Source organism: Columba livia, chromosome 14 (assembly GCF_036013475.1).
Source record: "Columba livia isolate bColLiv1 breed racing homer chromosome 14, bColLiv1.pat.W.v2, whole genome shotgun sequence".
NCBI lineage: Eukaryota > Metazoa > Chordata > Aves > Columbiformes > Columbidae > Columba > Columba livia.
The window spans coordinates 1,591,582-1,607,444 of NC_088615.1; the positions used below are offsets into that span (position 1 = coordinate 1,591,582).

Below are 15,863 nucleotides of genomic sequence, written 5' to 3' on the forward strand. Positions count from 1 at the left end.
GCAGGGCAGCCCAGCTGAGCCAGGGCGCTGCCGCAGCAGCTTCTCATCCTCCAAAATCATCGCTGCTGCTTGTTCTGCCTCTTTTTGCGTCTGAGCGCTGCACCGGTGCCACAGCCGGGGAGAACTCGGCTTCTCACCTTGTTCTGCCCTTCAGCATCCTTGTGCTGTCACACCCCCTGCTCATGCAGATAGGATGAACCTACCTGCAGCAACTGGAAATGTTCAGCTCTGTTTTCTTTGCTGCATGAACCGTATTGGTCTGCAGGGCATTTCTTCCTCTGGAAGACACTTCAGCCTCCGTGCACAACAGGTAACAGGGATTTTTGTTGTCTGTTAGCTTTGCAGCTCCCCTGAGTGCTGTGACTCAGCTGATGCACGAACCAGACCCTGCGCAGTCCTGGGACTTTCCCGAGTGCTCTCCCACGCTGTGCCAAAGCACATGGTCAAAGGGTAGACACTGAAATACCTCCAAGGCTCCAGCCCCCTGTGCTAGAGAGAGATTTTAACCATCACCCAGGTCTCCCGCAGGCTCGAGTCATCCCTCCAGCTGTGTGGTTTTGCTCCCTGTTGCTGTTTCTTTTGCTGCTGGAGCCTCTTTACTCCTGGGCCACAAAGGGCAATGCCAGACTATAGAGTGAGGGGAGGGGACCTGTGCTCCTGGCGTCTCCCTTCTCATCTGCAGCACACACTCTGCAGGTCAGAGCCTTCAGCAGTGCCCCCACTCTGGCTTCTCTTGGGCTTTTTCCTCTGCTTGGACCTGCTTTCCTTGAGTTAGTACCAGCCTTAACCCCATAGCAGGGCAAATTACTTGGGCAACTCTTGCCAGCACCTCCTTTATGCCAGTGGACCATGGGCTCTATTCACTGTAGCTCCATGTTTTTCTTGTAGCTTATATGTCAAAACAGCAAGAATATGTCATGATTTTAAAGCCTCAGCTCCATGTAGGAACCTGTCACTGCTCTGCTCTCTAGAGTCAGCGCTGGGTTTCCAGCCCAGTCACAAACTTGCCCCTTTCTGAGAATGTGGATAGGAAATAGCTCAGAACCACAGACCCCGCTCCTTCCCTCCCTGCCCTGCAGGGTCCCTGGGTGCTTGTCCCCCCCGGGCATCTCAGCTGGTCCTGCGGCCCCGTGTCCCCTGCTCCAGCACCCCGGAGCTCCCACATCTCCTCCTGTGCTCTCCAGTTTCCAGCCAAGCAACTTCTAATGCAATGCCAACAGATTTAGTCCAAAAATACATTTATTTAGAGAATTATTATAAATAATATTTCAAAAAAATACAGTGTCATGGTTTAAAAACAAACAAAGAAAACCCCATGTTTTTTCCCTTGAAGCTCTAGCCTTTTAGTAATCGTTGGAGGACTCTGCGTAAGTTCAGTAGGAAATCATGCAGTGACATAGTGTTGCCTGTGGCCACGGGACATGGGGCCTGTAATGGGAAGAGAATAAATGGCCATGAGGACACTTGTTGGGTGAGCTGGTTCTCCAGCATGGCCTTGGCTGCTGGTGTGGTTGGGAGAGCTTTGGATGAGAGCAAAAACAGCGACCAAGGGAGCAGCTCGGAGGCTCAGGGCTCTACAGCCCATATAGGGGGTCGGGGGGGCTTGCTGTACCTTGAGGGCTGTGCCTTTTATTTGGAGCAGGCTGAGCAGGTTCATGTAAATTCCCTCGAGGTGGTTGTGGCAGCTCTGACCCTCCAAGGCAACTGCAGAGGCTTTGCATAGGATCTCCATGTCATCGTTCTGGAAGAGGACACACGGCTTTTTTAGAGACACTTTAGTACAGTCACAGCTTTGTTAGCAGCAGGTTAAAACAGCATGAATAATACATTTCTGCTCTAAATGGCAGGTGCAAATACAGCTTGAGATGTTAAAGCTTCCCAAACGCTTCTGTGCGCTTGTGGGTCCGTTCCTGTCCCTGGTGAGGAAGGTGCCACCAGCCGTTGGCCAGAGGTCGCAGCAGCGTCTGTGTGCTCAGAGCATCGAGCTCCTGGTGCAGCTGGGGGGGATCCCGTGTTTGGGGAGCTGCTCCCCATGGGGTCCTGTGGGAACAAAGCTGGTTTGGGTGGACAGAAGCTCCGTGGGAACAGCAGCAGCCCCCAGGAAGAGATTTTATCCATCAGGTGCTTTGCGTAAAGTCCCACAGCAGAGACACGTAGAAGATGAGGAGCTAATGAGTGAAGCGCTGGTGGTGTAAGAAAATTATTCAGCTGTCTTCCCTCGCTGCAGGTGCCCCAGAGCTCTCCCTGCTCAGGGTTCCTCGGATTTCACCCATCGGCACCGTCAGGTAAGCAGCGCATCCCCATGGGCACAGCCTGGACTGCGGGCGCCGGGCTGTGCAGCATCCTGGGCAGCTCCTCTTGCTCCCCGTGGTGGGGGGGTGCGGGACCCCCAGAGGGAGGCAGACGTGCCCCTCAGCTGCCACCCATGAGGTGAAGGCACCGGCTTTCTGTGCAAACAGGAACCCTCGCGCTGGGGAGCTTGGCTTAGGCAGCAATTTTCAGAGCAGAAATAGGCTTTATTATCTGCTATTAAATCTCGTGCTGACTCAAGAGCCTTCCCTAGATAAGGGGCTGAAGATGGATAGTGCATCAAACCAGCGCTCGAGGTGCTGGTGAGAGGCGCGTGTGGGTGTCTGTGAGGCGGTGACACACGGCCCCAAGGCAAGGGAAGAAGTTCCTCTTTTCCTTTCTGAAAAGCCTGAAAAACCCTGTTTGCTGCTCAAACACATGCTGCCCGTTCCTGCCCGTCCCTCTGGCCTCCCCCTTACTGGGTGACTGGGAGCAGCTGATGCTGCTGGGGCTGCAGGTGGGAAGGTGAGGGCACTGGGACCAGCTGGGACCAGCCCAGCATCCCTGCATCCCGGCATCCCTGCTCAGGGCTCGCAATGGGCTCCGTGCTCCCATGCGGTGCTGCACTGGGCTTCGTGCCTCCTTCCTGGCTGCCCCTGCTCTCCTCTGGCCCCCAGCATCCTCCCCCATGCCCACCCAGGACCCCATGATTGTTTTCAAACACAGACAAGTTAGGTTTTTTTTCTCCCTTACCTTATCACCTGCAAAAATATTTGTCGCGTTCATCTTGTCACAGGAAACCTTTATCAAGACACAAGGGAGAGGAGCAATCAGGCTCGAGAAACCACTAACACGGGTCCATCCTGACACGTGTGCGCACAGACACACACCCATCCGTCTGTCCGCCCGCTCTTGCTCCCCGGGAGCGCTCTGTCCCAGTGCCGCACGCTCAGCACCTTCCTTTGACTCAGCGCCGCTCTCGCCGAGCCCATCGGAACAACCCGTCCCTCCCGTGGGGGCACGGCCACCAGCCCTACCTGTGCGGCCAGGAGCTCGCTCAGCAGCGTGATGCTCTCCTTCAGCAGCGTGGATGTCTGCGGCACGGCCGCCCCGCGGCCCCGGCACGCTGCCAGCGCCAGCGTGGCCAGCAGGACCCGCACCGCGACGCTCATGGCCTTGCGTGGACCCAACCCCATCAGCTGGCACAGCCTGGATATTTTGGTGATCTATACCCGTGTGTGTGTGCTTTTCTGGAAGAACCATCTCAATTTATGGCTGTAAAATTGCTGAACCTGCAGGAAAAACTTATTTTTCCCTTATCTGCACTTTCCAAAGTTGCTCCTATCCAGTTAGGACAACAGGTCTCTTTTGTAAAAGTCAAGATTTTCTTCTGATCTTGCATTACGTTTCAACATAGGAAATTTCCACCGTAAGATAACAGTGGTAGGAGTCAGGTCACATTGAAAACTGTGTAAACTGCCTGGTTTGGGGATTCCTCATTTCTCCGTATCCTAAGACTTTCTCTTCACCATGTGGTGAAAGTGCCGGAACTGGGGAGACCACAGATCTGACTGCGCTCAAATAATGGAACTTTGCTGCTGGTTTTTTCTTTCCTCTGACTATCCTTCAAGCTCTTCCTTCGCTCAGATGGCGTTTGATTTGAATATCTCCAAATCATGCAAAGCTTCCTTCATCTGCATAACTATTTTCTGTTGTTATCTTAACCTGCGCCCGCCCGGGGAGAAACAGAAAGTGGCAGAGTCCTGCCTGTGGTTCATGGAGAGCTGGGGCTCTCCTGCCCAAACAGGACCCCCGAAACAGTGTGACGCTGCCTGTGACACCCTGCGGGACACAGGCGAGGGACAGGGAGGTGGCTCGGGGTGTCCTGCGCTATCGGTGCCCGGAGCGCTGGTGCTCACAGGGGAAAATGGGGACTTGTGACTCTGTGTCTTGGGGAGCCGGAGGGTCCCCAGCCCCACGCAGGGACCACCCGAGCACAGTTTGGGCCATGGGCTGTTCTGGCAGCTCCTACCAGCGCTGCCGCAGGAAATCGCGCTGAGAAACAAGCTGAGCTGGGAAACTTCGGAGTTTTGTAATAACTAATAGGTATTTTTCTAACTCAAATAGCAACTTGCCATCAGATGCTTGATAAGAGTTTGCGAGTGTGCGATTGATCCAGGAGCAGCCAGACTGAGAGTAATTTTGTTTGTCTAACTAGGAAATGCCCCAGATGAAGTTAGTGCCACTGACTCAGAAAGACCTTTGCGAGGGATTTGCCAGCGGAGAGCTGCGCCGTTTCCTACCTGCGCTGCTGGCGATGGAGGGCAGATAAGCGAGTGCGCGGCGGGACCGCGGCACGGTGGCCTCTGCCCATGGTGGCCCTGGGGATGGGTCCTCGCTGGGATGTCCAGAGCTGCCCCGCTGGTCTGGAATGGGGAGTGGTGGGAGGTTCCTTGCCTAAAAGTGATGCTGGAGAAGGGGATGGAGGTGGTGATCCCGTACAGCATAGTGGTTTCCCTGGTGAGCACGGCTGAAAGTTCTGAAGCTGGAGTTAAATGAACAGAAAATGCTAGATTAACAGAAAAATGTAACCTTTGAGCTACCTGGGCTGAATCACGGTGGAAAACTGCATCACTGTGTGATGGGAAAGTCACCAGTGAAGGAAAAATTCCCACATCCTTTCCCGAGTTGGGGACGTGGCCGGTGGCGGTGACGGCCCCTTTACTCACTGCAGGGACGGCTCTGACCCCCGCGTGTCCCCGTCCCTGCCCGCGCTGGGCAGGAGGGTCGTTCAGAGCCCCGGCAGCGCCTTTGTCTCGGCCACAGTTCAGGGATGAACCTGCTGCCATTTTCACTACCAAAGGATGGTGCTTGGTTCAGAAACATGTCTTCATTTTTTCTCTACTGCTGTTTTCCCCATCGTGCTCTGTGGTATGAAGTGTCTCCCCATCACACGAGGATCCCGCCTGGGCTCCCAGTGCCGGTGTCCCCGCAGGCAGCGAGCCCAGGGCTCCGCCGAACGCCACAGCCAGCAGCTCAGCTTTCCCTTTCTTTCTTTGGCCCAAACCGGACCATCCCGGCACAGCCACCCAGAGAGGGCCACGGGGGTCTCCTGGGCATCACGCGCTGCCCAGGGCAGATTTTTGGCTGGCGGGGCCGGGGATGTGCTGCAGGTTTCATGCATTTCTGTTGCCTCCTGCCTTGTCTGGTGCTGATAATGCCGTGATTTATCCAGAGCAAATCCAAGGCTGCAGTTAATGCCCCATCGCATGCGTTTATAGCAATCATCCAGTCCAACCCCACGCAGGGTCACAGAGCAGATCACACAGGTGGGTCCAGGCGGGTTTGAATGTCTCAGAGCAGGAGACTCCACACCCACTCTGGGCAGCCTGGGCCAGGCTCTGGCACCTCCCAGCAAACAAGTTTCTCCTCATGTTCAGATGGAGCCTCCTGTGTTTCAGTCTGTGCCCGCTGCCCCTCACCCTGGCGTTGGCACCACTGAACAGAGTCTGGTCCATCCTCTGACACCCACCCTGAGATACTGATCCATTGATCAGATCCCTCTCAGCTTCTCTTCTCCAGCTCAACAGCCCCAGCTCAGTCTCCTCAGCACAAAGATGCTCCAGACCCCTCAGCATCTTTGTGCCCCTCCCTGGACTCTCTCCAGTAATTCCTTGTCCTTCTTGAAATGGGAAGCCCAGAACTGGACCCAGTTCTGCAGATATGGCCTCCCCAGGGCAGAGCAGAGTGGGGGAACAACCTCCCTGACCTGCTGCTCACACTGTTCCTGATGCACCCCAGGTGCCGTTGGCCTCTTGGCCACAAGGGCATCTTGGTGACTTGTGGTCACCCTGTTGTCGACCAGAACTCCCAGGTCCTTCTCTGCAGAGCTGCTTCCCAGCAGGTCACGCCAACCTGTGCTGGTGCCGGGGGTTGTTCCTCTCCAGGTACAGGACCCCAGACTTGCCCTTGTTGAACTTCATCAGATTTGCTCTGTCCTGTCCAGGTCCCTGGTGTGTCAGCCCGTCCTCCCAGTTTGGTGTCATCAGCAAACGGGCTGAGGCTGCGCTCAGTCTCCTCACCCAGACCACTGATGAGCAGGTGGAACAGGACCGGACCCAGTACTGACCCCGGGAACCCCGTAACCACAGGGCTGGATCAACCGCTGCAGGTAAGAGGGGAATCGACAGCACAAACCAGGGGCACCAAGAGCTCCTTGTTCAGTAGTTTATTGCTTAAGCCCTGAGACACTTTTATAACATCAGTGCAAAGTTGAAATGAAAAAACAAAAAAAAATTAAGACATCCAAATACATGGTAATTTGAATATATTAACTTTGTCATATTGCAAACACTTAAATAGAGGGAAGAACAATAAATTACCAATCAGCACACATTCATTTGTTGTCATGGAAAGGCAATTAGGCAATAATAGTTCCCTAAGAATGAGGTAGCATTATTTTAAATATGACTCTGTTCCACAGGACTACTCTTATATAAGTTAAAAATAAGACACCTATTCTGAATACTGGCTTTTCCTTTTTGTTCTGAGTCCCAAGTGAAGGGAAGGTTTCAACAGCCAGGACTTTCTGATCTTGAATCTTTAGATTATGCACTATAAAAATAAGTTATTTAAATAAAATATAATAATAAATAAACTCTAGAAGGATTATGCCAATGAGCACCCATTAGAGCTGAAGTTATCCTACAGACTCTCCTGGTTTTTGGTATTAATAACTTAAAAGCCCACGTACAATATAAAAGACACGTTAAAGGGTTCGTTACCAACCCCTCCCGCCCCGGTTTCGCTCTCGGACGCTGCGTTTCCCCAGCTCTGCTCCCACCCGAGCTGCTGGAGCCACTTGTTAGCAACAAATGCATCATTTCAGCCTAGATTTTGATCTCTTTAGGAAGAGAAGGCGATTAAGAAGAAGCCTCCCTTCACTAAGAGGAACAGGAAGCAGATAAGTTGGTTTTGGTTTTGGTAGGCGCTGCAGGAGATGAACGAGTTAAAGCTCGGCATCCTCAGCCGCCCGGTCCCGGCGCGATGCTCTGCGCCTCCCCGGCGATGGGCTCACATCCCTCCGGACGCGTCACATCCATCCCAAGGGAGGCATCCATCCCATGTCTAACACATGGCACTTGGACAGAAAACTGGGGAGACGCCGGGCACCCGCCAGGAAGGGGACACGTCCCATCGCAGCGGGGCCACCCGGGTGCCCGGGGTACCCGCAGGGACTCGCTGTTGGGGTTGCGCAGGGCGCAGTGGGGTTGGGGCAGAGCTGGGGAGGTGCGTGCAACGAGGAGCAAAGCAAACTCTGCAAAACCGAAGTGAGTTGCTGCCGGCAGGAAGGTGGCGGCGCCCTGGCCGGAGCGGTGCCCGCGTCACTGCGCGGCCGTGGCCAGGCGCCTGTACAGCCCCTGCGTGAAGTTCCCCAGCTCCGGCAAGAAGTTGCGCAGGTAGATCTCGTTTTCATTGCTCAGGGAGCAGCTCTGGGGAAGGAAAAGTGGCAATACGTTAGAGCTGACAGCAGGATTCAGCAGCTCAGACTGCGGGTAGCCAGGCTACCAGCCCAAGCAGCTGCTTTGTTTCCATTGCCTCTGTCTCCCACATAAATAATTCAGCAAATAATTCAGTTAAGAGTTGCGAGGATGCTGCCCCAGGAGGTTGGGAATTTGTCCTTTGCTCAGGACAAGCACCCGTCCCCTGTGCTCAGCGGGGTGACCCCATGGCCACCGGCCTGGGGTGCTCGGGGTGCTCAGCCTCTTCCCACAGAGGCAAATTACCCTGCAGCACCACATGGGTCTGCAAAGCCCGGGTCTGGCCCCACGCAAGGTGACAGACCCCAGAGTGATGGGTCCTGCTGGTGCATCTGGGGAGCTGGCACCGAAATGGGGCCGGCGGGGGTGCACGGGGGGCGGGAGCTCAGCTCCTCCTTACCCTGCTGCCGTGCAGGCTCTGCAGGTTGATGATGAATGGCTCATAGTCTTTCTTGCACTTGGTGACTTTGGTGAGCGCGGTGGCAGCCTGGCACAGCAGCTCCTGCTCCGACAGCTGGTGAACACAGGGGAGGAGATATTATTAGAGACACAGAGTTGATTTCAGTTCATGCAACTTGTCCAGGGCTGGTTGGAGATGACTTCCTACATTACTTTCAGTTTACAGCTGCAAATGCAGCCCCATGTGGTGACTCAGCCCCTGGGCTGTCCCCAGAGATCAGGGGAGCTGGGGACAGAGGGGGCGGCTGGAGGCAGGTCCCCGGGCACAGCAGCGTCGAGCCAGCCGCTGGCACTTGAGCAGCTTCTGCTCCTTGACTAATGAAGCTGCCTCTGCTACGTGGGCTGTGCACCACGGCGGGGAGGCTGCTGGCTACGGCTGTGTTTATTATCAATGTGTTTTCCATCTATCTCTCCATCATCTTTTACCTTTCGATCCGTGAAGGCGACCTGAGCCACTCGGGTGTCATTGCAGGGAACCTGGAGAAGCGACACAAGGGAGAGTCATCATTAGGAGACCTTCATTACGAGACTGTCCCCAAGGAGCCACCAGCTGTGCCCTCCCCCAGGATGGGACACCATGTCCCCATCCCTCTCCGGTGGGACACGGCGCAGATGCAACCAAGTGCTGCCACCGCTGAGATCCATCTTTGAGCAAGCTGTTTCAAACCGGAGTCCTGGGCAGATGGTTTGCACAGGTTTGCACAGCACTGGCAGGGTGTTTGGGAAGGGGCAGAAGGGTCACTGGATGCTCAGTGGGTGCTATGGACCAGCACAGAGCAGGGACCCCTGCAGCTGGCACAGAGCTGGGCCACCACGTCCCTGTCACCACGCTGCCCCAGTCACCGCGACATGGCTGTGTGGCAGGGAGGACTGGGGGAGGTTGTCTCATTCATCAGCATTTTTTTTCTGCAGTGTGCCCAATGTCAGGTGGAAAACTTCACCTGAGCAGCCTCTTGTACCACCAAGTCAAGCCCTGAGCACCTGAAGTCTAGGATGAAATGGGCTGGGGTGCCCAAAGCACCAAGGAACATCATCATCATCACCATCAATAATGTCCCCCTGGTTTGTGAGCAAAGTGAAGCCGGGAGGCGTAGCGGCATTTACCTGCGCTCCGGAGTTGAGCTGCTGGATGCGGTGGGTGATCTCCGACAGCTTTAGGTGGGGAGACGTGGTCATCAGTGGCCGGGAGGAGCCGAGCTGGAGCAGGGAGAGGAGAGCGAGAGCAGCCTTGAGCGGGGGCAGCATCCTGGCCCGCGGTCCCGAGCGGCTGGGCTGGCTGGCCGGGGCCTCTCTGCCCGGCTGCTCGGCTGCTCCCCGCTTTTATATCCCCGGGGGCTGCCAAATATAGGTGTCTTCCTGTGCTGAGCAGGCGAGACGGTGGGAAGTGCCATTCGCCCCAAAGAAGGGCATTATGTAATGACGGTGAAGACTTTTGGCCTTTAACCAACGTTATCAGTTATTCAGCTACCATGCAGATTTTAATCACCTAATTGATAGATGAAGAGATACTGGGATGACAAGTTGAGAATTTCTCTTTAATGTTTGAGGATCTATTTACTATGGAGCATGTTTGTATTGTTCTGCATGTGGAAAACCATGAATGTGTGAGTGACTTAGGTCAAGCCATGATCTTGTGTGCATAGGAAGAGCTGCCGAAGCTTTTCTTGTCTCCACCATGCAGAAGAGAAACAGTTTTGCAGAATGACCGGCTCTGGGATCGTGTGGCTGGATCCCGGCTCCTGCGCGGGGTGTCCCTGTCTCACAGGGGTGACAGGACCCCAGCAAGACTCTGGTTGAATTTGGAGGCATCTCCCTGCTGTGCAATGGGAGCCGGAGGTGGCCCTGCCATCCAGGTGGGTTTGTGCCCAGGTGCTGCATCCCAATCATTTGCTCTTGTATTTTCCCTCTTACATGGAGGACCTGTCCTCCCACACAGCCCATTCCCCCAGTGGTGGCCCTGGGGACATGCTGGGACCGTGGTGCCCTGCACCACAACCCAGCCCTTGCTGGTGGAAAAGGGTATCACAGGTGATGGCCATAATGACAGCAGCTGCTGCAAGCTCAAGTAGCCAAAGTCAGATTCGAAAGAAAAGAAAAACCTCAAATCTTTTATCAAGATGTTAAACATCTGCAAAGAAACAAAAAAAATGCTCTTGCATGTAAAGGAAGAGGGGGTTTTCTGCTGTGTGGGTGTTTGGGTTTTAACTAGGACTTGCTCAGCTCGGTAGCACGTATCCCTTCCTGCAATGACAGCTCCTGCAGCGCCCGGCTCGGCTCTGCGTCTCTCAGCTGGTGCTGTGCCCACGGGCCGTGACGTCCCATGCCATCCCACGCTATCCCCTGCCGTCCCACGCCACCCCATGGCATCTCCCGCTGTCCCATACCACCTGTACCACCCCACGCTGTCCCACACCATCCCACACCACCCCATGGTGTCCCCCGCTGTCCCATACCATCTGTACCATCCCGCACCACCCCATCGCATCCCCCGCTGTCCCATACCATCTGTACCACCCCACGCTGTCCCATGCCATCCCCCACCATCCCGCACCAGCCCATGGCGTCCCCCGCTGTCCCATACCATCTGTACCACCCCACGCTGTCCCACGCCACCCCGTACCGTCCCATGGGGTCCCACACCACCCCGTACCGTCCCATGGGGTCCCACGCCATCCCATACCGTCCCATGGGGTCCCACACCACCCCGTACCGTCCCATGGGGTCCCACGCCATCCCATACCGTCCCATGGGGTCCCACACTACCCAAGAGAACATCAGAGAATCAGCAGTAACTCTGGTGCAAACCGCCATGTCCTTGAGCAGAAAACCAGACACTGACCCACGGTTATTTCCCACCATGGCTGACCAGTGGTGCCGGTGGGAATTCTAGGGGGAGAAACTTGGCTTGCAAAAATGGGTCATTTTTTCCCCAGATACTTAAATGCCTTTTTCCAGGTGCTGCCGCGAGCGCGGGTGAAGCGGCTGGTGCCGGCAGCAGCTCCTGCTCTGCTCCAACACCCCAGTGGGGACAAACCCCATCCCGGGGAGCCCCAGACTTCTCCTGCTGCCTGCTCAGAGGTGCGTCAACACTAACAAGTTGTTCAATTAATTTATAAAATGTAGAAACAAGTTTAAACCTTGGTTTTTTTTCCACGCTTTTCAGCGCAGTCAGGGTTGTGCGTGGCCTGAGGAAGGGCTGAACCCGACATTTCAAACAAACTCCTTCCCATTTCACTGCGTTCTTTTTCTACGGGGAGATCAAGGGCTGCAGTGGCAGGACCGGGCTGCAGTGCTCCCGTTTAGTTGGTTTTATTAGCCTGGAAAAGATTGCCTTTCTTGGAAAAAGAGATGGTGATGATTCCCAATCATCGAATTTCCTGCAAAATCAAAAGGATGGGCCAGAGCCGGACGGGAGCCGGGAGGTTTCCCATCGCGCACAGTGGGATGGAGGAGCAGGGGCTGGTGAGTGTCCAGGGCAGCACAGATCAGTGTGTGTGTCCGTCTGTCCCAAGGCTGGTGTCCCCGCATCCCTTGAGCCGCATTGCCACAGGGGGACACACCGTGTCCCCGGGGGTGACACCTGCGGTCCCATCCCCTGCACCCTGGTGGTCCCGGGGACTGTGGGAGCCCCTGGGCTGAGCTCACCCCATTCTGCAAACCCGGCGTGGAGAGCATCACCTCCCCCAAAGACAGATACAATCATTCCCCCAAACTATTGATACGGTACGGTGAACCCGATGATGGGAAAAGCTGATATGTATCAATTTGGCTCATGTGGGTGGAAGAAGATAGCTAGAAAGAGGAGACCAGTTCTGAGAAACTGAGTTGAGCCGGGGGCTCGGGCGGGAGGCGGCGCGGGACGGGGGATCACAGCCCTTCGGGAGCATCACTGACCCCAAGGGAGCCGAACTCGCTCGTTCAGAGCGTCTTTGGCTGCTCTGGGCATTAAACTGAGCCGTAATTGTGAAATAAGGGAAATTTCTGCCTGCGCATCAGCCCCGGCGCTGCTGGCCCAGCTGCCCTTGCCCAAGGGAGGGGACACGTGCAGCCGGGACTCCATGTCCCTGAGCTGCTGGGTGAACACAGGGCCCCAAGTGTGGGAATTGGGGCTGAACTGGGTCTCCTCGTCACAGAAGAGCTGGTTGTGCCTCCAGCTGTGGCCAGATGCAGGACACAGGTGGGTCCTGGGGGTCCAGCAGCTGGGGGAGAGCTGCTCCTGACCCCACTCACACCCCTTGTTCCTCATGGGCCATTTAAACCACTCCAAGTCAGTCCCCAACCAATTCAGAAAAGCGCTGAAGTGGTTCATTTGGGTGCTGCAATTTTCCCCATCAGGCTCCTTTTGCTGGGGGGCGTGGGCACACAGTGGGCTGGCGCTGGTCGGACCATTCTGCAGCTGCAGCTCCGGTTGGTGCCAGCAGAAAACTGAGGAACCAGCCACAGAGACCCTCAGTGCGGCTGAAACCAGGATTTGGGGTTGTTCTGTGTCCAAAGCCATGGCTTTGTTCTCTTTCTTCCTTTCCCATGCCTGAAGCCAAGGTTGGTCGCCCACAACCATCACACCGAAGAGTCGCTGCACAGGCTGGGGCTGTGGCCACCGCCAGCACGGGACGGCACCGGTGGCCACGATGGACTCGATGGAGAGACACAGGTACGGCCGGTGGTCAGTGGGGTTTGCGGGTGCTACAGCTCCCTGTGCAGCGTCCCCTCCGCTCTGCGGGGAACGGCAGAGCTGTGGTCCCCAGTGCCACGTGGGCTGAATTTGTGCCTTTCCAGGTCAGGCAGCAGCAGCTCCGTCTTTGTTTTGTGGTCCCCACGGCCAACCCAGCTGTGCCGAGTTGGGGGTTTTGTGTGGGGACAAGAGGGGATCATGCAATTAAGAAACAATGTCAGGACTCATCAGGTCCAACGGTGCTTGAATTGAGATGATAGAAACAACTTCAGGTCTCTTCTGTCATTTTTGAGGGCTGTGCCCTGTAGGTAATCCTCATTGAGAAGCCACAACACCTTTTCCAGGCCGTTTGCTCATTTGTGCTGTTCCTTACTTTCAGAAGATGGTGAAGAAATTAAATGAAACATTTTATGACAGGAAAACCCCCCTAAATGTGGGTCACCATGTAATGTCTAGCATCAGCACATGTAATAATCTCTTAAATCAGCGGTCGAGTTTACAAACTGTGAGCGTTTCAGGCGCTGCTGGGACGCCAACCAACCCGCTCCCTCCAGCCCGTGGGGGGAAAGGTGGGCAACATACAGCAATTCTGCTTTTCTGCATAAATCAAATTACACGGAATAGTGGGATGAAGGAGAATTTTTCAAATTGCTTCATATTTCCCGAAGGTGCAATCTTGCAAAGCACAGAATAAGCGCTGGCGGTTTGCCCCGGGGGGGGGGCAGCAAACAAACTGTCATACTGAAATAGATTAGAAATGATATTTAGTGTGACATTTAAATGCTGTCATCAGAGTTACAAGGAGACATTAAAGGATTAAGCTTTTTGAAAGCATTGTGTATATTTATTGCTCTGGTTTGTGGTGTTTATTTGTAGCTAATTAATAGCTTTTTCTTCTTTTTCAATTTTTAGTGCATGCAAAGGGTTTTTGCCCCAAACGCAGCGTGCAGGGGAAAGCGGGACCTCCGCGTGAGGAAGATGAAGGAGCGGCTGCTCCTGGGAGTGACACGTTACATGTTCTGTAAGTCACTTTCTCACTTCAGAAGGTCAAAAAGCAGTTTGGGTTGAAAAAAATAATTAAAATAAACAATCTTCCGTGATGTTTTAAACACTCGGGGTGCTTTGGGCCAAGCGGCTGTCGCTGTAGCAGTGTCAGCAGTGTCAGCAGCCAGCACGGTTTGCTACGGGGTCAACGAGAGCGAACGGAGCATCAGAACTTTGATGCATTTCCCCCCCCAACTATTAATGCAAACTCCACTTTGAAACAAGATTGGTCACACAGGGATGTCCGTAAGGCCGTTATTGTGTCTCGTGGAAGGAGCTGCCGCCTTGCTTGCTAGAAGTGCAGATAAACTGAAAATAAGGGATGTTGCTGAAGAAATCAGTGCTGTGGCACAGGAGGAGGCCGGTGACCGCGGGAGCCCTCGCTGCTGCAGTCACATACACTGATTGTCACGGGAATGTGTCTAAAGTTATTTCTAATTGTCTTTTTTGGTTCTTGAAGCACAGCATGTCTGAACCTGTCTGGTGAGGGGGTGCGGGGCCGGGTGCTGCGGAGCCGCTCTCCTGCGCTGGAAATTGCCCCCTGCGCCAACCAGGACAGCAAGAGAAGAACCAGGTTCTTCACCGCTGTGTCACCTGCAATAGATCTGCCTGAAAACACCTCCGGTGCTGCGCCACACACGGCCTGGAACTTCAGCATCACGTAGGGTGACAACCCCGACAACCCCTTCAACACCTCAGGGCTGGCGGAGTCTCGTGTCCCACTGTTGGCTACAGAGGAGCCTGTGGATTATTCAAGTGAAAGGTATGAAAAAAAATACATGGATTATTTTTTGCAATTTTAATACTATTTGGCATAGGAGAGGCCAGTTTCCCACCACATTTTCTGTATTTTTTTCCCCAAGTTTCATCCCCAAAGTGCGTGTGTGTGTGAGGATAAGCTCCACAGCTGATGAACAAAGGGCTGATGGACGCAAAAATGTGCCCGAACTATAGAGGAATTGCAAACCATGGCTTTAACTCGGGGGAAAACCAAAACCCCACAGAATTCACGAAGGTTGGAGGGTTGCTACTGAAGATCATGTAACTCTTCACGAGCTGGGACGTATGCATCATGCTAAAAGGAGCGGGCAGGGCAGGAAAATCTGAAAATTCAGAGTCATTTTTTTTTCTGGTGATGATATCGTTAAGAAAATTCCCCTTCAGGAAGTCGAACTAGAGTCGGCGAAGCTTCTTGTTTAAAACTGCAAACGTAATGCATGTTAGCAGCATTTTCCTTTGAGTTCTCGTCCCGCCTGCCCCTGGGTGGTGTTAATTGCTTTTTCAGGGGATTGCTGCGAGAGCGTACGTAATTGCTAGGAAGTGCCATTCATTCGCTTATCTGTGAGCGGTTTCCCGCTGACTGGGGCCGCCCTGACTCTGGTGACTTGCGGGTTCAGAAAATTCAGGTGGAAATCATCCTCGGTTCAATGGCCCAGCTTCCCGCACTGCTGCCCGGCCCCGCTCACAGCAGCTCTTCACTCCTGCGTCTAACAGGATCCCCGCGCTGGAGCGGCAGCAACGCAGAGTGCGGTGTTCTCAGCCTCCTTTCTGTGCTTGCCCAAGACAAAATTTCCTGATGTTACTGAAATTAACGTGGTTTTTTTTTTAGTTTTGTTTTCATGGTGGTTTAAAGAGTCTTTAAAATTGAGCTTGAGTCATACACTGTGTTATGGAGGTTCAGCCACGGTTGCCTGCAAGGATTTAAAGCATCCAAGTGCAGCTTCTGCTTGTGGACTCGTAGCCAGGGCTCAGGGTAGAAGAGGAGCCCCCTTGGTTCTGAGGAACCAGACACCCAGAAATCACGTCCCCTATGGCTTCAGAGCCAGCAAGACGTGCTGCTGGGGAACCCTTGTCTGAAA

At 54.3% G+C, this 15,863-nt stretch overlaps 1 protein-coding gene across 1 annotated transcript; it reads right to left on the bottom strand.

Annotated features, from left to right (window-relative positions):
- Positions 1-709: 709 nt before the first annotated feature.
- LOC102094329 (uncharacterized) lies at positions 710-3,461 on the bottom strand. Its single transcript, XM_065030073.1, is given in 4 exon segments — positions 710-1,431; positions 1,433-1,741; positions 3,043-3,090; positions 3,327-3,461. Coding segments are annotated over 4 exon segments (588 nt in total). The 3' UTR covers positions 710-1,335.
- Positions 3,462-15,863: the final 12,402 nt, after the last annotated feature.